Source organism: Pogona vitticeps, chromosome 6 (assembly GCF_051106095.1).
Source record: "Pogona vitticeps strain Pit_001003342236 chromosome 6, PviZW2.1, whole genome shotgun sequence".
In the NCBI taxonomy this organism is placed as follows: Eukaryota; Metazoa; Chordata; class Lepidosauria; order Squamata; family Agamidae; genus Pogona; species Pogona vitticeps.
Window position 1 is genome coordinate 89928195 of NC_135788.1, and position 23208 is coordinate 89951402.

Sequence of the window (23208 nt, forward strand, 5' to 3'; positions counted from 1 at the left end):
AGCTCCTCTTAGCACACATGTTAATAGTTCGAAAATGTTCAAAAACAACCTGAAATAATTAGGCTACTACTTCCACAAATTTAACTTCACCTTAGCTCCTACTTTGTGTACTCAATCTGTATGTATACATATGTGTGTTCACTGTATTTGCTGAAGAAAGGGGGAAAAAACCAACAGAATTAATAATAAACCCAAAATCTTAGTTTCCAATGGAAAACCCAGAAGAAAATGTGAAGCAATTTGACCTCTCCTTGCACGTTACAAAGTTTCTTTCTGTCTGGAACAAATCTGTAGTGAAGACAAAGACTTTTTCCTTCTGCCCCTTTCACAATTCTGTTCAAGGAAGTGGTCCCTGCTTCCAAAAATTAGTTTCTTTAAACTGCAATCTTATATACATCGATCTGTGAATAAATATTCAAGAACACTATGGGTCTTACTTTTCTTATTTGTATAAGACTGTAGTGTCATCCTCCTAGTTTTGCCCTATAGCAGTACACATTTTGAAAGTCATATTTGGCTAATATTTATCATATTTAACTACTAACAAGAAGGCAGTTAAAATGGCCAAGCCTCCTTAGTTTTCAACATTTTGAGAATATTTTTAAACCTTCTTTTCAATGACTATTTCTGAGACATGTTTTGTTTTGTGGTATTATATCAGAACACAAAAACATAATTAGTAGACTACTTATTTCAGCCTCCCTTATATTTTATGAACATTCTCCACTCCAACTTCTGTGTACCCCTTATTCCCATACAGCTATAATCAAACCTCCATTCTGAAACTCTTGTTACAACCTCAGTTGTAGTTTAAGAAAAGGTAGTGTGTTAGTCTCTGCTAGCACATCAAGCAAAAACAAACAACAAATAAAGAAAGAAAGAAAGAAGATAAAAACTTTGTGGTACCTTAAGACTAACTACTATATTTTAATCTGAGCTTTCATGAGCAAGTCCACTTCCTCAGACAGAAACATAGCAGTTAATCTTTAATGTGCCAAAACATTTTTGTCTTCTTTTTTCTTTTTCTTTTGTTTTTGCCTGATATAGATACAACCTATGTCCTTTAAAAAAAAAACAGGAATTTTCCAGCTGCAATAATGGCAACAGCAAAAGTTTAAGTTTATTTAAAACCAAGATCACAAAACCCCAACCTCTAGTCCTCAGACATCTACACTACAGTTCTATGTACCCACTTACCCAGGTTCAAGCCCAAATGTACCCAGCTGGACGTATTCATTTATATCCTGTTTTTCTTCCAGAAACTGGGAGGCAAAATATCTTTATGTTTATGTTTAAGTACAGATATATAGCAAGGTGTTGTTAGCTTGCAAATATTCATGTATAATAAATGTTTGCATTATACAGAACTGCCCCCCCCAGCAAATTTGTTGGGGGGGGAGGGAATTCTGGGACAGAAAGCCTTGCTCAAATGAAACCTGCCCCATTTAACAAGCCAAAGGTATCCCAAGAAGCAGCACTGCCACTGTAGGGGACCCTTTCTTTACAAAAATTTCCTGACCCACACCAGTGGCCCAGGAGGCTCACTAGCCTGCCTCACTAACCATGGTGATTCACTGTAAGTGTGTGTGTGTGTACACACACTCACACACGAATACATATCTACGTATGCTGCAAACGGATGAGCAGGCTGGCAGAGGGGCAGTCAGACGCTTGCCTTACCTTTCTCGTTATTTGCATGCAAACGTTCGCAACTTCCGAAAGTTCCTTATCCCTCGGCCTTATTTCCCAACCCCAACTTCACTGTGGGAAGAGATGGGGTGGAAGGCCTATTCCACGAACACCATGTTGCCTCCCTCCCTCCCTCCCCTCACAAAACATATCCTCCCCTGCCCTCCTCTCTTCTTCTCCTGCAGCCTCTGCCCGGCCTGCCCAGACGGTCTGTGGCAAGCACTTGCAAAAGGGCTAGTAGACGGCTCCCTTTCTCTCGCCACCACCCCCCCGCTCCATTTTCCTTTCCTGCCCGCTCGAAGTTGCCAACACGGGGGGCGACCACCCAGTGTTAACTCGGCCTGTGGGCTCTCGTGCAGGACGGGAGTGAGCATGTCTTGTGCGTGGATGTGAGGAGAGCAGCGGCGCCCGGCGGGGGGGGGGGGAGAGATTCCCTTCCCCAGCTACCTTCCTCCTCCTTCTCCACCCGGTAGCATGCCTGTGCAACGTCACGCCCCCCCACCCCTTTTTGTCCCGCCACCCCGGATACTTCGCCCCTTCCCCCGCATTCATCCCTTCAAGCCCCCTCTCGGCTCTATCCTGTTTTTTTCCCCTTCCCTACAATTTGCACCAACGTTGGAAGCGGCTCCCATACCCGCGACACCTACCTGCACAGCTCAACCAGCCTTGAAGTGGGGGTGGGAAATCTTCCGCCCTCCTCCCTCCTCATTGGCTCGACGGAAGAGCTGGGCAGCCCCCGTTGGAGGAAGGAATGTCAGTCAGAAGCCAGGAGGTGGGCCTGGAGGACGGGCTTGATACTGGTACCTCAGGCTTATCCCTCCCATGGCTTCGGTTTCTCTGAGATGTTTGGAGGGGAAGGGGCTGCTGTTGGGGGGGGGGTCACCTAAATAGGGTCGTTCCTCCCCCCCACACACACACATTCAACCTCGTAATATAACATCTCCTTAATACACACTCTCCTGTCCTGTGGGAAACCAGGACAGGAGCACACTCAATGCAACAGCCCTCAGCAAAGCATTCCAATAGGCTCAGCCTGGGCAAACTACTCTGTCAAATCCAGAAAGGGAGTTAAAATGCCTTCTGGCAAGGAAGGGGGGGAGAAAGAGTGGGGACAGGAAATGGGACGGCGGGATGGCCCTACAGGAGCAACGAAAATGCTCTTAAGACTTCGATGAGGCGCGTTGCGTGGTTGCGCTTTGCATGCAGCGCCAGGCGTCCCGGAAACAAACATACGTACAACCAAAAACTCCACCGGGGAGGGGAGGGGATGCATGGACGTTGCCTGTGCCTTTCCTATGCATCGGGGAGAAAAGAGGGGGTTGGATGACATTTACAAGTAAAGGTGGAGATGCACCTTCTTTGGGAGGGAAAAAGGTTCAGCAAAAAGATCGCTGATGGCTTTAGTTTGGACTGAACCATATTACTCTTTGTAAGGCCTGCTGTGCTTTAGTGCCAGGAAGAAAAATGCCCCAGTAATGGGATGGAGCTGGGGGCTGCCGAGCCGAGAATATTTGCTTGGCTGGAGTGGTGACTTGTCAGACACCTCCTTCCCTCTGCTTTCTTATTTTTTGCTTTTGTTTTTTGTTCAGCAGTAGTCGAAGCAATGATTGCTAGGTGATCTACAGACAAACTAGGAAATGTGTTTTGTATACACCTAAGACAATAAAAGAATAAATACGTCTGTGGCAGAGCTCTCAATATATTTGTATTTGTTTTGCTTTGTGGCGCAAAACTAACAGCTTTCCTCTCTTTTTTTTATACCCCCAATAACAACTCTGTGAGATAGGTGAGGCTGAGATAATGTGAGTGGCAGCAATGTTACTCCCAGCCAGTTGCATCGCTGTGTGAGGATTTGAACTCAGGCCTCCATGAGTCCTAGCTCAGTACTAATTACTGCACCACACTAGGTATGTATGTCTAGTCCTGATATGAAAGTAGTACAAGGCAGGTCAGCTGTTCCTATGGATGTGGTGCTGATTACTATAGGGTGCAAGGCATCACACTGGGTTGTTGATTGTATCAAGGAAGCAGTTCTGTGGGTCTTCTTTTCCTGCATTCCTGGATGCAAACAGCGAATGATGGAAGAAGATTGTCAGATTGATGGTCCATTCATGCCTGTTTCACCATGGTTCAGGATGGTTCACAAGCATCTGGCTGACCAATGTGTCAACCCCTTGTTACCTTTTCAGCATCAGATATTTTTATCAGACCGTGGAAAAGTTATTTGTCTGGGCTGTAGCTCTTGGAATCTCTCAGCACTGGCTGTGCTGGTTGTAGGATTCTGGGAGGTATAGTCTTTTAAAAAGCTCTTTCTAATTTCTATTATTTATTATTATTTATTAGTGAAGTCTATACATACACGTTTCTTCTAAGGGCATACATGGCTCTCTTCCTCCTTACGTATTTTATTTTCACAATGATCAGGTAAAGTAGTTAGGCTTGCAGAGTACAGCTTGCCCAAGATCATCCAGTGTCTTCAAGACTGAGAGAAAATCAGCATCCTAACCACTACATGCACAGGCTCTCATGCTGCAGGTGACCATCAGCTAAATTTTTAAAGACACAACAATTAATACAGAATTAGCAGTGAAATGTAAGGATAGTCATGTGAAGCAGCACCAGCCCAATAGATTTTGCTGAGATACAGCAGAAAATGGTATCCTACTACCCTCCTCTCTTTAACTAATAATAATAATAATAATAATAATAATAATAATAATAATAATAATAATAATAATAATAATAATAATAATAATAATAATAATAATAATAATAATAATAATAATAATAATAATAATAATAATAAAAACTAACCACTTGCTTGCCTTTCATAATCTGCTATCTAAGATGGCTGCCTCATTCCGCACAATGATAGGGCTAGCCCTACTTCAATTTGAAGTCTCTGGCTGAAGAAATAATAGAGCATATGCAGATTTAACCAACTCAGCTGTTGGAAACAGACTTTTCCTCTCCCTCACAAGATTCCCTCCAGTCCCTTGACAATATTACACAGAAAACTGGAGGACTTTTCTGAATGTGGTGTATAGTACTATAATACAGAGACCTGAGGGAGGAGTGGCAGGGGAGGGGAATGGATCCCTAAAAATTGGTCAGGGAACTTTGGTAAGAATAGATGATAGGAGTAATTTTTTATCCAACTTGTTCAGCTTCTCCACATTACAGTCACAAGCAATGGAGGGGCTACCATGGGAAAGAAGGTGGAAAGTAAGGCTGCTTCTACCAGATCCAATGCACATGTCGAAAGATTACCCCAGTGTTAGGAAACTGAAGCTCAAAGATCTAGAAAATGGGTAACGTTGTAATGACATCTGATTTTAAAACTTGATAGAAAAAAATAGACACAGAGCCAGCTCACATCTCAACAATACAGATAGCACTGTAAATGCAGCTGAAGGATAAGAAAACCCAATCAGCAGAATGTGCACATAATATTGGCTGCTGGGTTTGTAGCAATGTTCTCCACTGTCAAACAAAATAACAATTGCTAAAAGTAAGATCATTTTGAAGTTCCTTGTCTTTTTAGGATACACAGAATCACACGTTGAAAAGATAGTGCCAGAGACAGAGGTGTGATGTGCTCAGGTGAAAACAGTTTCAGACACCTAAAACAAATACAACAGCCAGAATCCTATTGGTGTTTGCATAAGGTTTGTGCAACTTGCCATGCTTTATCGTGGCTAACAGATGAAATGCCAGGATACTTCTTGGTTTCACAATCAGGCACATGACCAGGCAAGCAAACTGAGACCTTCTTTGCCATTGAACCCCAGCACTTTGATAATAAGCTAAAATTAGACAAGTTATTAAAACTGTAGACAGACACTGAAAGGATTATGGCCAATAATTAAAACTATTGACATTTTCTCACTCAAGGTCCTTCTCTGCCATGATGGTATACAGTGGTGCCTCACTAGACAATGATAATCCATTCCACTGAAATCGCTGTTTAGTGAAATCATTGTCTAGCGAAAAGCATTTCCCCATTGGAATGCATTGAAACCTATTTAATGTGTTCCAATGGGGAAGAATCGTTGTTGTCTAGCGAAGATCGGCCATAGGAAAGCCGCTTTGCAAACTGCCAATCAGCTGTTTAAATCGCTGTCTTGCGAAGCGTAGGTCCCGAAAACACCTGTTTTGCGAGTGCGGAGGAAGCTGTCAAAATTTTCGCCTAGCGAAAATCAGTTTGGAATAGCCATAAGATTTGCAGGAAAAAAAAAGACAGAAAAAAAATGAGATTCTGGAAAACAGATTAGCTTTAGACGAGAGGCAGCTGAAACAAAACCCAACAAATGAAGAATTGAAAGAGAGGATAAAATTTGTACAACACCAGATAAATATATTACTCACTGAAGAAACTGCAAGGAAGTTCAAATTTGCAAAGCAAAAATTTTTTGAGAACGCAAGTAAACCGGGAAGATGGTTACCATATAAATTAAGGAAAGAGAAAGAGAAGACAATAATACAAACTTTGAAAGATGAAAAAGGAGTGGACAAATTTAAACAGGAAGAAATAAAAAAGATTGCTGAGGACTTCTATCGAAAGCTATACAAGAAAAAAGAAGTTGATAAAGAAGCTCAGAAAGAATATATATGGAAACACAACAAAATGAAATTGACTAAAGAACAAATTCAGTCCCTAAATGAGTCCTTAACATATGCAGAAATTACAGAAGCTCTCAAAAAACAAAAAAAACGGGAAAGCACCAGGTCCAGATGGGCTACCAGCGGAATATTATAAAGAATTGGAAGAGGTATTACTTAAGCCATTTAAAAAGCTTTTAGAATGTGTCGAAGAAGAGGGGAAAATACCAACAACATGGACTGAAGCGACAATCTCTCTCATCCACAAGGAAAATACAGAGGGCAAATAAATTCAAAATTATAGACCGATTTCATTGTTGAATGTGGATTATAAATATATGCGACCATCCTGGCAACCAGAATGAAAATAATTTTAATTCAGTTAATACATCAAGATCAGTCTGGGTTTCTTCCAAAAAGGCAGATGAAAAATAATATAAAGATAGTCCTAAACTCCCTGGAATATTATGAAGCACACCCGGAGAAACAGATGGCCATGATATTCTTGGATGCGGAGAAAGCCTTCGATAATCTTGACTGGAATTTTATCTTATATTTGCTGGAAACACTGCAAGTTGGAGAAAGATTTTTGAAGCTAATTAAAGCAATATGCACCCAACAAAAGGCAAAAGTGAGAATTAATGGTGAGCTGTCGAAAGAAATACAAATACAGAAAGGTACCAGACAGGGGTGTCCACTCTCTCCACTACTATTTATTTTGACTCTAGAAATATTAACCAAACAAATCAGAGATAAAAAGGAATTGAAAGGATTGAAAGTAAAAGGCCAAACCTATAAACTTCAGGCTTTTGGAGACGACTTAGTTATTATACTGGAAGATCCAGTGCATTCAATAGAAGACCTGATGGTGACGTTGAAAAACTTTGGTGATATGGCAGGAATGAGAATAAACCAAAAGAAAACAAAAATACTTATTAAAATATAAAAGAACAAGAATGGCAGAAGTTAGTAGAGAAGACGAACTTCCAAGAGGAAAAGAGAATTCGATATTTAGGGATCCAAATTACAAAGAAGACGAGTACACTGTTTAAAGATAATTATATGAAATTGATGAAGGAGATACAGAACAATTTGGAAAAATGGGATAAACTACAATTATCGCTGTTGGGAAGGATTGTGACGATTAAAATGAGTGTCTTTCCAAAAAATTTTATTCTTATTTCAGACAATCCCTGTCATATTAAAACAGTTCTTTTTCCAAGAACTTAATAAGACAATCATGAGATTTGTATGGCAAGGTAAAAAACCAAGAATTAAAATTAAAGCAATGCAAGATGCCAAACAGAGGGCTGGCTTTGGTCTTCCAGACTGGGTTCTGTATTATAGATCTTGTATTTTAGATTGGATAAAAGAATGGAAAACTTTAGAAAATTATAGATTACTCAACTTGGAAGGACATGATTTACAGCTAGGCTGGCACGCTTATCTATGGTATAAAAAGGACAAAGAGCAAAAGCATTTTAATTTACATATGATAAGAAGAGCTTTATTGGGAACGTGGAGAAAGATTATACAACAAATTTATCAAAAAAACACCTGTATGGGTATCACCTATAGAAGCCTTTACACAACCTAATCTAATGACAAAAGCAAAACTTTTAAGATATCAAGATTTATTTAAAAAGGATGGTGAATTAAGGTCTAAAGAAGAGCTAGAGGCACAGAATATTTATATAGACTGGTGGTCTAGAGCACAGCTGGAATCTAGATATATAAAAGACAAAATAGAAGGTTTCTACTCAGAACAAACAATGTTTGATGAACTTTTACTAGGTTCAAAAGATAAAATAGTTAAGAAAATGTATAACTATAACTATATAATTAAAATGCAAGATGAAATAGTTAAATAATGTATGATTAAGTGGGCACAAAACCTAGGGCATAATATTGAGATTGATCAATGGTTGAAAATATGGCAAAATAATATAAAGCTTACAAGATCGGTTAATTTTAAGGAGAATATATATAAGATGTTTTATAGGTGGCATATGACTACAGAAAAATTGTCGAAGATGTATACAGATGTATCAAATGTGTGTTGGAAATGTGAAGCACATGTGGGAAGCTATTATCATATGTGGTGGTCATGCAGAGTAGCGAAACAGTATTGGAAAAGAGTACATGCTGTGTTGCAACAAATACTGCTTTGTAAGGTGCCATTAAACCCAGAATTATTTCTATTGAGTATGATACCTGATAACATAGATAAGACAAACGAGTATATAGTTACATACATAGTCACTGCAGCCAGAATTCTTTATGCCAAAAACTGGAAAAGTCCAACGGTCAAAACAGATCTTATAGAGAAGATATGGGAAACAGCGGAAATGGACATTTTATCAGAAGTAATGAAGGACTGTCCTTTACAAAAGGCAACTGAAAGATGGGACTTATTCTATAAATGGATAGAGTCAATAGACAACGTATGAAGAGCATACATTGAAATGAGAACTTAAATCTGGAAGGCAGAAAATAGTAAAAAGAGTAATTTGAAATTCTGATATGGCAATATGTATAGGATGGATGTTAGTATGATATTGTTTCTCCTCTTCCCTCTGAACCTCAATTCCCTTTTTCCTTTTTGTCACCCCTTGTTAAAAATAAAAATTAAAAAAGAAAAGAGAAGAAAAAATCAGTTTGCGAAGCAGGGGACCAAACATTGTCCAGCGAAATTCCCCCATAGGAATCACTGTTATGCTAATTGCTATAGCGATCGCAAAAAGTCAATGTCTAGCGAAAAAACTGTCATGTGGGGTAACTGTCTAGCGAGGCACCACTGTATAGTAGAACAAGGGATTATAAGGTAATACAGAGACTTGGACAGAGTAATCGAAGCTACCAACATGAATTTGACCAAACTCTGGGAGACAGTGGAAGACAGGAGGGCCTGGTATGCTCTGGTCCATGGGGTCATGAAGAGTCGGACACGACTTAATGGTTAAACAACAACAACAACAGAGACTAGGATTTTTATGACATGTCATATTTTTTCTGCAGCCTATGTTCGAGCCTATAGGTGAGTTTGAACATGGTGAGAAAGGCCAGATTACTCATAAACATGTTTGAACTTGCTTATAGATTCAAATGTAGGTTGCAGAGAAAATGTGAAATGTCATAGAAATCATCTCCCTAACTGGGACCATTTGACTGGCAGCACTGTGGCTGAAATCTTTGCCTCTTCTATAATATTAATTGCAATAAAGATCTAGAAAGATCAGGATGGAGACAAAAACTACATGCAACTTATGCAGATGTTCACCAAGGACATACTTTGCCAGAAGAGAACATTGTAGCCCATAAACATATATGGAAAACCAGTTATGTCACACAAAAAGAAAGGACACATAAAAGAGGAGGTTAGACAATGTTTATTTGACCAAGAGCATTTCCCAGAGGAAAGAAGCAGTCCTTTAAACCACAACAAATATAGCAGAATATAGAAGTCACATCAGGTCATCTTGCTCCCCACACTAGTTTAAGCAACTGAAGTCTTTCCATAGGCTTCGGTTATCATTTTAAAACAACTGTCAATCACTGCTAATTTGCTTATTGAAAGCCAAAAAAATTATAACACACACAGAGTGAGTTCTGGTTATTTCCCATCGCCATATGAATTCCAATGTTATTGCATGTTTGAATAAGGGCTGGTGTAAGGTGGAGTGGGGTCAACAATTACAGTGAGAGTTTGAATTTATTGAATAAATGTTGTACCTCCTGCACCCAACGTGTAGTCCGGTTTTCTCCCTGAATGGAATCAACCAAGTTACAACCAGAGCACATCATTTCTATTCCTCAGCATCAGAATTCATTCACTAAAAAAATTAGCACTTGTTTTTCTTTACAATGGCTGTGACAAAAAAGCATCTCCATGGCAAAAGGCAATAGCTTGTATAATGTAAAGCAGGCCACCGTCAGGGAAAGTCTAAAGCATATTGCTGCCTGAGGCAGGGTGCTCTTGCCTCCCTCCACCAAGTCAATGTACTTTGTGCTCAGGACCAGACAAGTAATTTTGGGACAGGACAGCTGGTTCTTTCCCTGTCTTTCTAAATTAAGCAGTTACTATTTTTCTGCCCTTTCATGATAACACAAATCAGCCACTTGAAGTGGCCACGTCAGTCTTCTTAAAAATAGTGCCACTTGTGGCATGGACACCTGATATTTTCTTCATAGAAATTTCCTCCAATGCCGGTACTGCTGTAGTTGACTTGACAATAGGAATTTTGCCTCCTCTTAAAACAAAACACAACATAAAATAAAAAAGGACATTTGCACTCTGCCTCATAGTTGCACTTCAGAGGTGGACTGCTTGCTGTTTCGGTGTTCCCCCCCCCTCCCATGTTTAAGGCAAGGTTTGAAGCTGGATGAATTAAAAGACCCATCAGTAGGATCAGTCAGTCCATGAGGTTTAAGTGAGGTGGATGCTTCAGAAGCAGAGGGCCTTCTCTGTTGCTGCTACCAGACTCTAGAACTCCCTTCCATGGGAGGTGCAGCTGGCCCTATCCTTTCTGTTCTTTCGCAAGCAGGCGAAGACCTTTTTCTTCAAGCAGGCTTTTCCTTAGTGACAGATGGGTCTAGGAGAGGCTTTGAAATGAGACGGTTTGCGTTTTGTTGCTTTTAACTCTGTTTTAGTAACACTTTACCTATCATTCTTAATATGTTGTTAATTTGTGTAATATTTGAATAATTTACTACGTATTTTGGGGGTTTAATGTTGTGTGCTAATTATGTATGCTGCCTTGGGTATTTTCTTAGGAGAAAGATGGGGTGAAAATATTTTAAAGAAATAATTGATTGATTGATTGATTAAATATTCTTGATGCCAAGGAGCAGGAGAGACATTTATGGTATGGGAAAGAATCCTGTCTGAAACCCTGGCTTCAACCAGTTGCATAAATCAAATAAATAAATAAATAAATAAATAAATGAAGAATAACCTAACCTGGTATAAGATGGCAGCTTCATAGATACAGTGTGGAATGTCATCAAATGCCTATTTCATCTGTTTCTCTAGTTGAGGAGCTGTCTCTTTGTAAATGTATACTAAATGCATACTAAAACAATACCATGCAAAGACTGCTCCTGTGGAACATTGTGTTGACCAATGTCACACTTACAAAATGTCCTAAACAAGGAAAAAGGCTGAGAACCTCTACTGATTAAATAACATTTATATGGATTTCACTCTTCTTCTTTGAGTTAAAAAACCTGAAACAAAAGGGGAAGAGGTAGGTGGAAACTGGATGTATATGTAGATATGTACTAGTATGCATATGGAGTGACTGGGCTTTCATTAGCAGTGATTAATTTGGATGCGTGCTAGAAGAGTTTGTTAAAATCAGCTGGGAGGTGGAGTACAATATGTATGGCTGGATCTGATTGGCTGGCAGACAGATTGGTGGAGTGAGAGAGATAGAATTAAGATTAATTTTAGATTGTTTTAGTTATTATGGTCAGAAACAACAGAATCTGAGAGAAACTGGATGGTGTGAGAGAAAACATGAGACCTGTGAAGCAGCTAGGTAGAAGTGCTATGTTGAACAGGATCTGGGCTTTTGTTGTTGTTGCTTTTTGGTGAAGAAGCTGTGGAAATATAGTGTGTTTTCATGGAACTGGTATGAAAGCAAACATCCATTGATATATGAACTGTGTTTAAACTGTAAGCAAAGAGAAAAGTAAAGTAAAAGAGATTTCAGCCATATGACAGGAACCTGACAGTTTGTAATACTGAATCTTCATATTATTTTCCTTCAAAATAAACTTCTTGTTGGTTTTTAAATCCTGTTTATTATTTTGAAAACCAGCAGTCACAAGGTATTATACAACACATACCACTAGCCAATACTGGAACACATAATCAAGGCTGTATCACCAAAATAACATAGGCCACATGTGTTTCGCCAGAAGTGTCCTTACTCTTTTAAAAGGGCAGTGTTAACTGAGCCCTTAGCTGTGACAGTGTTTAAGCAGCAGTGGAAAGGAAACCTCATTTATCTGTCTGATTTGGTGAAAAGGGATACTCAAGAGGAAAGAGTACCTATTGCGAGTAAAATGGCAAACTCAATCATAATGTAGGGCTTTGGGGGTTGTTGTCCTTTCGTGGTGATACACATCAGGAAAAGGAAGGTAGAGATAATACCACAGGGTCCTAGATCTGTCATTTTTGAAACTAAGAGGAAATAAAACAGTTGCAATATTTATCAGCATATTATAACCAATGCACATACATTTGATATTTTCTTCAAGCTTTTGCCTCTCTTTTCAATTCACCTAGGGTGCTATTTGGCTTTATATTTTCTTGGTATTAACCAAAACATAGAGAAACTAAAAAAAATTTCTGGATTTATTTTTGAAATGGAGTGTAATTACAGTAAAAACTTTAGTTATCATCTTTGTAGATGGCTAAATCCAACATTAGTCTTAATGTAAATGGGCCAACTGAAATGAATAGGACTTGTTAATTGCAGCTACAGGAAGTTAAATTATTTCCTGCAGGTCTACTCCACCTTGGACAAACTGCAGTTTTAGTCTCAAATTAGTAAATTACTTGAAAATGACAGTGGAAGAGGAGCTGGCCAATCCCAAATCTGAATGTTTGCTATGCGTGGTCATGTTTCTAAAATGTTGTATGAAGTTATGAGCCTGTGGTTTCAAGAAAGGGATTTCCTACCTCATTTTGCAACAACAATTGATTGAATTTATTTGTAGTACATCATCTTCAGGTCAGAAATAACCTCCTAATGAGTCTTGCTTGTTTGTTGGTTTATGAAAAAGAAATGGAAAGAAAAAGACTGAAAATTTCCATTTAGTAAAAAGTCTTAATACAGCTTTAAAACTCAGGATGCTCCAAAAGGCACAGGAACTCCACAACAGCTTAGCTTCCTGCTTACTGTTTGAGGAATGAATGGTTCTCTCTAGGAAACAAACTACAATGCTGTGAATAAATGTCTCCATTAATATTGCATCTGCCACATGAATGCTTATAGGAGAAGTTAGTAGCTCACCAGCCGTTACCTGCTTGTTGGATACAGTTCCCACTCTTTCGACCAAGGCCCCACATCCTGTAAATAAAAGGATTCTGTGTACATTGTACACCCAATATACTTGAAGACTATGGTTGACTAAATTAGCAGTAATGCATTATGAAGCACAGAACACACAGCAGTTAAAAGGAGGGAATTAAGAATCAAAATTAAACAAACCCTTACATTACAAACATAAAATGTAGGGTGATGATGGCTTTCGGTAATAAAAATTTGCAACAGAAAAAATACTCCTTAAGCTTTTTTTTTTGTCAATTTACACCAGCCAGTCAGCTGGGCATACTTTGCGATATGTGAGAGCCAGAAGGGATATACAGTACAGTACAGTACTTCTGTTTGCACAAGCGCAGAATGTCCCCTTCCCTCTGCAGTCCCGAAGCATCTTGACATGCTCTGGAAGGCCAGAAAACTTTAAAGAGATATGGATCCCAACCTTGGGCCTCCAAATGTTTTTGGGCTAAAACTCCTAGAAGCCTTCACCACTAGCTGTGCTGGCCAGGATTTCTGGGAGTTGTAGTCCAATAGCATCTGGGGACCAAATGTTGAGAATCTCTGCTCTGAGCATGCTTTAGCAACCAGAGAAAACTGCTGGAGTAGGGGTCATAAAAATCCGGATGTTTCCAAAAGTACAAAGTTGGATTTAGGCCACAAAGTGCTTTCATCCCAACTACTGTAACTGTATACAGTGTAATTAAAATTTAATTGTCAAGAAAGCATGCACTCATGATATAGAAAAGAGAAATTAGCATTAAAAAAATCACATTTTGCATGTGGCTTTGGGAAATAATTTTGTAAACCCCAATTTCTGCAAAGCATTGTATGTCTACAGATTTCTCCTTGCTAATATTATTTTTGTTTTCAAAATTACAGCTTGTGGCTGGCAGGTGCAGTGCTTGCACCTTTGTTTAAAGCAAAGAACAATCCTATGTATGTGTATTGAGATATAACCAAGTTCATCAGAAACATCAGTGATGCTTACTCTAGAATATGTAGTTATAGCACTGCAACCAGAAACCCTTCCAACATTTAGGCTGGATTTGGTGACTTACACATGCATAAGTGAAATCCTATTAAATTGTGGTGGCAATTTTCCACCAATTAATTAGGTGTCAAGTCTGTTTCTGGTTGTGTGCCCATCCAATGACCAGGAATGTAACTGGCACTTCATTAATTAGTGGCAATTCTAAATGATAGCAATGAAGTACCAGTGGGGATTTCAAGAAAATATTGTAGTATGCAGTACTTGAGTTCCTGATTTTTCATTGTTCCACCCCACGATAATCAGTCAGCATTCCAAGTTTCTTCAGCAGATCCAGTGCTCATTGAACGTTTATGGGTAGAAGGTCCACCGCCTGCATTTCCCCCATTTTTAATGCTCTTGCAAATTTTGGGGGTTGCTTCTAGCTGCTAACATCTCCCATTCTTGTGTGAAGGTAATTATATTTTGGTTAATTAAGGACCTATGCTTCAGGTTCAATTTTCAGTTTGCTATTGCTAAATATTATGGAGGCCTTCTAAAATGTATATTGAAATACTAAATGAAACTACTGAAACTAATCACAATTCATTTTTGTGAAATTTAAACCATTTTATTGTGCATAATTTGCTCTTTAAAACTGTAAAGTTATCATACACTTTCTTGATGGTCACTGCACAAAGGCCAACCAACCTTTGTTGCAGGAATGCTACAAAGGAGGAAAAGTTTGGCTTCTTTAACACAGCCTAGCATCCTTCCTCACAAAAATAGCCTCCTGGGGTCTAAATTAATCACAGAGGAAGTACTCAAACTTACAGGATTAAAACAAAAGAAAACAAAAAAAGGAGACAGATAATTGCACAATTTTTTTGCATCTGTTCATTCAGACAACACTTTACAAAATAGTTTTGACGGGGATACTGCTGCAAACAGATGTGGGATGTACCACCATTGTAAGGTTTTGATTGGATTAAGGCTTCCATTTTCTTCTTGGCATTCTCTGTGGACTTATTTAATTGCATCCTTTCAACACTGCAAATCTACACACTTATTTTCACTAGGAGTTTACAACTGCAGTAAAATTTTGATTTCCCCAACTGTCAGGTACAGTGGCAAGGGTCATTTGAGAAGTCACCTGGCATAATTGTGTAACTGACCTGTTTACAAATACCAATGACTGATGCTGTGGAAGTTAGTTTGGTGACGTTAACTTCTCAGTGGAATACTAAAGTATTCTATGGAAGTCTCTATCCTGGGAAGCTGACAAATCTAGAAGCAGGGACAGTGGGTTTAATATATTTTCTAATATTTTTGTTCACAGCAAAAACTGTTGTTTTTAAGGTAATATACATTCTCTGGCATTTAAGTTACACTCTAGTAGTATTCAGAAATGTCTTTAACACATTCCAGTCCTGCACTTTCACAACTTGCTCTGAAGAATGTGGAAATGGGGAAATCCAGGTCTCTGCTTACTGGAGAGGAAAGAACCAAAACTAAAACACATTTCTGTGGAAAGAGCAAGACATTGCTTCATCAGCTACTTCTTCATGTCTCCAAGCTCCCAAACAGCAAATCTTTCTTCCATGATAGGTTTGTCAACAAAACGGAGGTTTTAAAAAAAGTCTTTCCTCCTTTAAAGAATCATGTTTACAAAGATGAAAAAGTCAAAGACTGAGACTCAAATAATGACGCAAAATGCATTGCCATTAATTCCATGTCAATTAAAATCTGATGAATGATGCACCTTGGGTGTTGGTAGAACTTTAGAATGATGCTGCCACAGTGGCAGGGCAGGAAAGGAAGAATCCAACAGTATCTGTCAGTCACACATCCAAGCTCAGAATGCACCTTCTGTGGTTAAAATTCATCACTTTCTACTGCATGGAGCTGTGTATCATCTGCATCAGTCATGCTGCTGGCCTGGGATTCATCTGTACCAACTGTTGGCAGGAAAAATACACCAAAATTAATCAACCTTCTCTGGAATATCTGCATATTTCATGAATTGTATATGCAACATTCTCCACGGACAGTCTATTCTACCATGCTGTCATACTAGCATGTTGACAATTGTTCCAGTACAGTTCGTGGAAAATCATATGTGGCTCTGTGTGGCAAAAACAGCTTATTTTAATTCATGCCAACAACCCTCTTCTTCCAGAGCTGAAAGGTAGCATCCAATCGTTATATCATGCACTGATCCTGCCTAGGCATGACCTAGAACTGCTCTATATCTTTATTCAAAGCTTAATTTAGGATGAGACTGGGAAATAGTAACTGATCCATGGTTACCTAGTCAGCTTCATACTTAAAATACTTTTCCTGATATTTAAAGCCCTACATTATTCCTGTCCTAATTATTTAGCAGAGCTGGTATCATGGCATATTCCTCTTAAAAGGATTCAGTCTGCAGATTCCAGAGTCTTGTTAGTCCCTTGGAGTAAGGTGGCAATTTTCAGGCCTTGGGCATTTTCCCACTTGGATGTAAAATTCTCTCCCCCAGTGGTTTTCTTATGGAACCAGAGTTGAACAAATTTAGACAAGTTTTGAAAAACTATCTTGGAGCCATAATAAGTGTTGGATGTAGGGATAGCTCAGTGACCAGTGCATTTATTTGAAATTTTTATGCTGATTTTTAGCAGCTGGTTAATTCTTTTTGATCATTGCTTGTTTTAAGGAGTTTTAGGCTGATGTAGAGGTTTGTATATATACACAATACACATAATATTAAGGTTGTGGTTAAATCTGTAGCATGTTTGTACATTATTGATTTTATTGGAATGCACACAACGACAACAAAGAAATCAAGCGTGGAGTGATTGCTATATGAATACTTAGAGGACATGCTTTTTATGAGGTCTGAATCCCAACATGCCAAACAAGTTCTAGATCTGACCCCACTTGTGATTGGCTCATCTTTAACATTGTCAATTTCTATTAAAGTTACAGTTTGCATGAACACATCATGACTACAAATTAATTTTAAATGATGATGGCAAAGAGAAGGACAGAAATGGTAAAATACTATATTACAGCTCTGGTCAGGTACATAAGACTGCACATTTCCCTTTTTGTTTGAAGTCAAAGGTCCACCTTAAATTCTGGTCTGCAGATAAGAAAGCGGTTTTCCTCATTTAGCTCAAGAAATGAACAAACCAACAAAGAAAAATACCAACCTGACTCATATGGGCAACATTCACTGATCTGCTCCTCTTGTGTTACAGGCTCTTCATCATCAGGTAGATACCTCTTGTCAATGGCCTCTTTGATCTGGTTGTTGGCTCCTTTGGGATCCAAGTCCATTGCCCAGGAAAAGTTCATCAGTGCAAGATGGGTTTGCCCCAACTTTTTATAAACCTAGCCAGAAAAACCCAACAATCAACAACTGTCAGCTCTGTGTGCTATTAAATTACATCCTTTCCCCAGCAAGACTTGCTTGCCCCTGCCAGGAATCTAAGGACATTCAGAGCCCGAAGTGAATTTTGCTAGGAGCATTCAGTCTCACTTGGGTGGCATCACATTCCCATTGAAAGAAGATGCTTGTGGCTTGGGAGAATGCCTAGATCCAGCTGTGCTGCTATGGTTCAAGTGACTTCTGTGTCATGGAATATCATCTACTGTGGTACTTCAACTTGAGACAAAGATAGAAAACCTCAGTTATCCATGCTCCAATAACCCCCAATTTGATCCCAACTCCAAAAGTAGGGAAGGGGCAGGGAATACTGTGCAACTGGCAGGACAACATCACCCTCTTTTGCAACTTCAATGCTGAGAGTCAGGTTGGTTGCTTAGCATACTTGCCATGCTCGGAAGAACTGCTGAAAAGTCATGTGCATTTATGGTTTTTTTGGACTCCACACCCCAAAATTCAATGTTCTGGAGTCCAAACAAAAACAAATGCACATGTCTACAGCTGAAATAAAATTCAGTGTGACCAGCAAGCACCACTCTTAAAACCTTTTCCATTATTACCAAGAAATGCCTTACTTTTTAATGATCAGAATTAGCTGTTACCTTTCCTATTAAGAAGTAAACAAGAGACTCTTTGGGAACAATCTGTTTCAGTTCTTCAAGTTCTTGCAAAGCATACTGAAGAGGGGGAAAAAAGCAAAATATTTTCAGATACAGGAACCATATATCTCAAATAACTATGAACATTCTGATACATGGCGAAAATGCTCTTGAATAGCTAAAAGAGTGTCACTTTTGGAGGCAAATTGCACCAAACAACATTCCCACTAAGCTGTGTTGGTACATGTCTGTGCACTGCTGTATCAGTGCTGTATATCAGCAGCCAGTGTTATCATCCATTCGGTTCTGATCCTGGATGGGATCCCTGCCCAGCACTAGAAGAAAATTAGAGGGAATGTTGACTCCAAATTAAGAAATCACCATGGACATTATCAGCTGCATACTGAGATACACAACTCAATACACAAAAGAAAATATTTATGGTGATTTCTTAACCTAAGGTTCTTCTCCTCCACAAGTTATGTTGTTTGTATTATGACAGTGTAACTAATAAAAATAATTATGTGCCATGAAATCAATTCTGTTTTATGGTGTCCCTTTTCAGAGTTTTCCAGGTAGAAAATACTCAGAGGTGATTAACCATTCCCTTCTTCTGGGGGTGCCCTGAGATTATGCAACTTGCTCAGGGCTGCCTCTACACACAGGAAGCAGTATGGAATCAAACTCCTAATCTCTGCCTCTGTAGCAAGATACCTAAATCACTGAGTTATCCATTCAATCAATGCCAGTGTAACTAGGCAAGAGAATCTGGGCTCAAATCCTGTCGGACAGGGCCCATCTGCATAGCAGGAACAGCAGCAGTACGCTGCTGCTAAATAAAGGCTTCTTTTTGCAATATCAGGGTGTGCACAGGTCATCCACAAGGTGACGAAATCAAACTCGTCTTAGCTTGCGAAAGGAAGCTTCTAAACATTGGCAATCTGTCACTGCAAATGACATCATTCCAAACGCCCAAACAGAGAGATGCAACAGGATTTCAGCCAATGTAGTACAAATAAAGTTGATATTTTGAGCATAATAAGATGATCTATTTAATTTCCATTCCTGTAATTCCTATTATTTGGGAATATTTATTTTTAAGAGATTCAAATTAAAAATATTAAACAATAATAGAAAACAACATTTAAGGTCTATTACACACTTGAAACATTTGAAACATAATTATGGAATTAAGTACAAGAAAATCATAATAGAAAGCAGAGAGGATAAATCTCTCTCTGACCTATAAATCAAGGGAATGGGCATATGAGAAAATTAAAAAAATTAAATGGAAAACAACCAGGAAAAGGATGGTAAAGTATGATTCTCTGAAGAAGTAATTCATCACAGGTAGATAATGAATATCATCGAGAGCGCTCAGAACACATGGCAGCGCAGAATAAAACCTCATTCACTAAGCAGTAAATCCCCGTGAACTCAGTGGAATGTATTTAGGTTCATCCTACATATGCTTTACATGTGATTCCAATGAATATGAACAGGTCCAGACTTAGTATAAGAAAAAGCAGCAGCTGCCTGAATAGGTTCAGAAGTATAACTCTTCCTCACCTTGTACTTCTCATTTGCAAATAATACTGAGGCTCTGTGGAATTTGCACAGTGGGTTCTTAGGATCGATATTAATGGCTTTATTCAGAGTATCCAAAGCCTTTTCGGATTTCTTCAGGGCATGCTGAACCTGAAGAGAAATATAGAGAAACAGAGTTTGCTCTATATTCAGATTTCCATTGTCCATGTTATAGAAAATAAATAGAATGAAATCTAATTTACTTACAACTCCAATGTGACATAATAAGACAGAACTTTGAGGATTAATATGAAGTGCTTTCTGGAAATGCATTTCTGCAAGGCTGAATTTCTCCTGTTTATAGTAGATCATTCCCAATCCATACCTAGCAATTTTAAAGCATGAAAACCAAGCATTAAACTTCTGCATTTCTAGCAATAATACTTCTCACAGGTAGACAGAGTAGGAAAAACTAATTCAGTGGCTGATTTGCATCAGTAAAAATAAAATGAAAGCAATTTAATATGTCTAACAATATCTGATACCTGTTAATACCCTTTTCTGTTTTATAAACACTTATAATAGGTATGTCTACGTTGGCTTGGGCATGTTGTGAGAATGGCTGATGGTTGGATTCCAAAGGATCTCCTGTATGGAGAATTAGTGCAGGGAAATCGCCCCAGAGGGAGACCACAGCTGCTATACAATGATATCTGTAAGCGGGATCTGAAGGCCTTGGAAATGGACCTCAACAGATGGGAGACCCTGACATCTGAGTGTTCAGCCTGGAGGCAGGCGGTGCATCACAGCCTCTCCCAATTTGAAGAGACACTTGTCCAGCAGGCCGAGGCAAAGAGTCTGTCATGAAAGCAGCAAAATCAGGGAGCTAAACGGGGTACAGATTGTATTTGTCCTCAGTGTGGAAGGGATTGTCACTCTTGAATTGGCCTTCTCATTCACATAGGCGCTGATCAAGTCCTCCATGCACAGCACGATACCGCAATCTATCGTGACTGAAGGATGTCTAATGTAATGTAATACCTTAAACTAGATCTCATGGTTACCATGAGCTAATGGAGATATCTCAAACCTGGTGCAGTATCTTTACTTCTCACTGGTAATCAAAACAAATATGGTAGCATTCTGTACCAATGCAACTGCTGTACCATCTTCAAAAGAAGCTCAGTGTGCAGAACACTGAAGTAATCCAATCAGGATTTTTTTCAAAGCATAAACGATGGTCACCAGCATATCCTAGTCCTTGGCAATGAAGACACCTGGGCATCCAGTGATGGCTTTCAATCCAGGTGCACTCCCTAGTCCATATACCTGCTTTGTTGATGGGAATAGTATCTCAACTAAAACAGACTATCTGTCTAATGCCCAAGGCCAGGAATTTCTATCTCTATTTTACCAGGATTCAATTTCAATGTATTGACCCTCATCCAGAAGACCACTGCCTCCAGACACTGTCCTAGCACTTGCACAGTCTCTTCTGATTCATATGGAATAGAGTAGACTATCATCTCATATTAGTTACATCAGGCTCCAAAACCACAAGTGACACACTCCAGTGTTCATTTAGATGGAAGACAGGATGGTGCCTTGTGGGACCACATGGTATAGCTGTCAAGGATCTGAGCTGAAGTCAGTGTTGTGACTTCTCTAGTAGCGATTCTGGAATGAAATCTTTACTGCACAGTGCATACTACTTTCAACACATTGAGCTATTCCAGTAAAATACTATAGTTAACTCTACCAAAAGCTGCCAAGAGGCAAGAAGTACAGTGGTGCCTCACATGACAATATTAATTCCTTCTGCGAAAATCGCTGTAAAATGAAAATGTCGTCATGCGATTTTAAAAAGCCCATAGAAACGCATTAAAACCCGATTAATGTGTTCCTAGGGGCTACAAACTCACCGTCCAGCGAAGATCCTCCATAGCGTGGCCATTTTCGCTGCCCGTGCAGCGAGGAATCCGTGCCAGAAAACAGCGTGCAGCCATTTTTTTACCCCGTGGCCATTTCAGCCGATCAGCTGTGCAAAAATCATCGCTTTGCGATGATCGGTTACCGAAACAGGGGACCGATCATCGCAAAGCGAAATTCCCCCATAGGGAACATGGTTTTGCGATCGCAAAAACATTGATGTAAAGCAATTTCATCGTCAAACGGAGCGCTCGTAATGCGAGGTACCACTGTACTTCTCAATCTCTTCTTAGAGAAAGATATATACCAACAAAAACGCCTTCAGAGACATCCAAGCCTGAAGACAAACTGAAATGAGTCTAGATAATCTGCTCCGTACAATTGAGGAATCCTGTTCAGTACCAAAGTGAGTGATTTCTCCAACAGAGGACTTTGAAAAACTATTTCAGATCACATTTGTTCAAAATCTTTGCTTAATGTTTTGAGCTTTGAAGATATCTGAGTGTTCCTGGAAGTGATGTAGAATGCTCTGTGGATTGTAGGCATTTTCACAGACAATGATGCCACTGCCAATATGTATCAAGACCGAAGTCACAGACGGAGACAAAAAATGTATTCTTAAGAGACTGCAAGTAGATTTTTGATGTATTGGGGGGGGGGGAATAATCTAAATAACATTTGGGGAAGAGGGTTAATTCCTTGCCTTCTCTAAGATTCTTACAAATGAGAAATATTTCTTACCAGGCATTATAGTGCCTAGGATTCATTCTAATTGCATTCCTAAAACAGGCTAATGCTTTCTCAAGTTCTTCCGTCAGCACAAATTCATGCCCTAGGAGAGTGTAGGCATAAGCATAATTCGGATCAACTTGAATAGCTCTCTGGAAGAACTTGATGGCAATATCATGTTCTCGTTGCAAACTGAAGCAATTTCCTGCAGCACACCATGCCTGGAAGAAAGAAGAGCAAAATGGTAGAAGATGTACTTACCGTAGTATTTTACTTCTTTTCTGAGGTAATGACATACTAATGGAGAGAAGAATGTAGTTTGGCATGTACTACTACAATGTCTGTTTGAATGGCAAGACTTTTGCAGAAAAATAGTTTAAAATAATGCCAACCTTTGGTCTGTTTTTCCACTCTTACGGGGTCAATTAGGAACTGAAATATGTTACAAAAAAATGGGGGGGAAGCCACACTAAAAGGGTTATAACTATACCTCTGGTGAATTTTTATCCATATCAGTTAAGTCTTTCGAAAGCACTGAAAGAGCCACATCTTTCTGCAGATGCCACAGCGTTGTGGAGTAGATTTCCATGCCTTCTACTCTGTAGTTTTCAATTCTTCTTACTTCAGAAAATATCCTTTCAGCCTGCAAAGGGAATTAAACAACAAAAGCTTTTCCAAAACAAT

At 39.1% G+C, this 23208-nt stretch overlaps 2 protein-coding genes across 4 annotated transcripts in view; both read right to left on the reverse strand.

Annotated features, from left to right (window-relative positions):
* KANSL1 (KAT8 regulatory NSL complex subunit 1) overlaps window positions 1-2363 on the reverse strand; it is a 185067-nt gene extending 182704 nt beyond the window's left edge. The window contains exon 1 of one of the 2 annotated variants that reach the window (XM_078377828.1): window positions 2337-2363. The gene's annotated coding sequence lies outside the window, so the exon portion shown is untranslated. Of the gene's footprint in view, window positions 1-1680; window positions 2052-2336 lie in introns of those variants that run through there. The other variant, XM_073004192.2, reaches the window with a different exon arrangement.
* Window positions 2364-14919: 12556 nt separating this feature from the next.
* Window positions 14920-23208, reverse strand: part of CDC27 (cell division cycle 27) — a 48543-nt gene continuing 40254 nt past the window's right edge. For both annotated transcript variants that reach the window (XM_073004205.2, XM_073004204.2), the window contains exons 13-19: window positions 23015-23167; window positions 22537-22745; window positions 20134-20251; window positions 19909-20037; window positions 18343-18417; window positions 17505-17685; window positions 14920-16268 (exon numbers count right to left, since the gene is read on the reverse strand). In XM_073004205.2, the coding sequence (XP_072860306.1) occupies window positions 16186-16268; window positions 17505-17685; window positions 18343-18417; window positions 19909-20037; window positions 20134-20251; window positions 22537-22745; window positions 23015-23167 (948 nt within the window). In that variant the 3' untranslated portion in view covers window positions 14920-16185. The remainder of the gene's footprint in view (window positions 16269-17504; window positions 17686-18342; window positions 18418-19908; window positions 20038-20133; window positions 20252-22536; window positions 22746-23014; window positions 23168-23208) is intronic.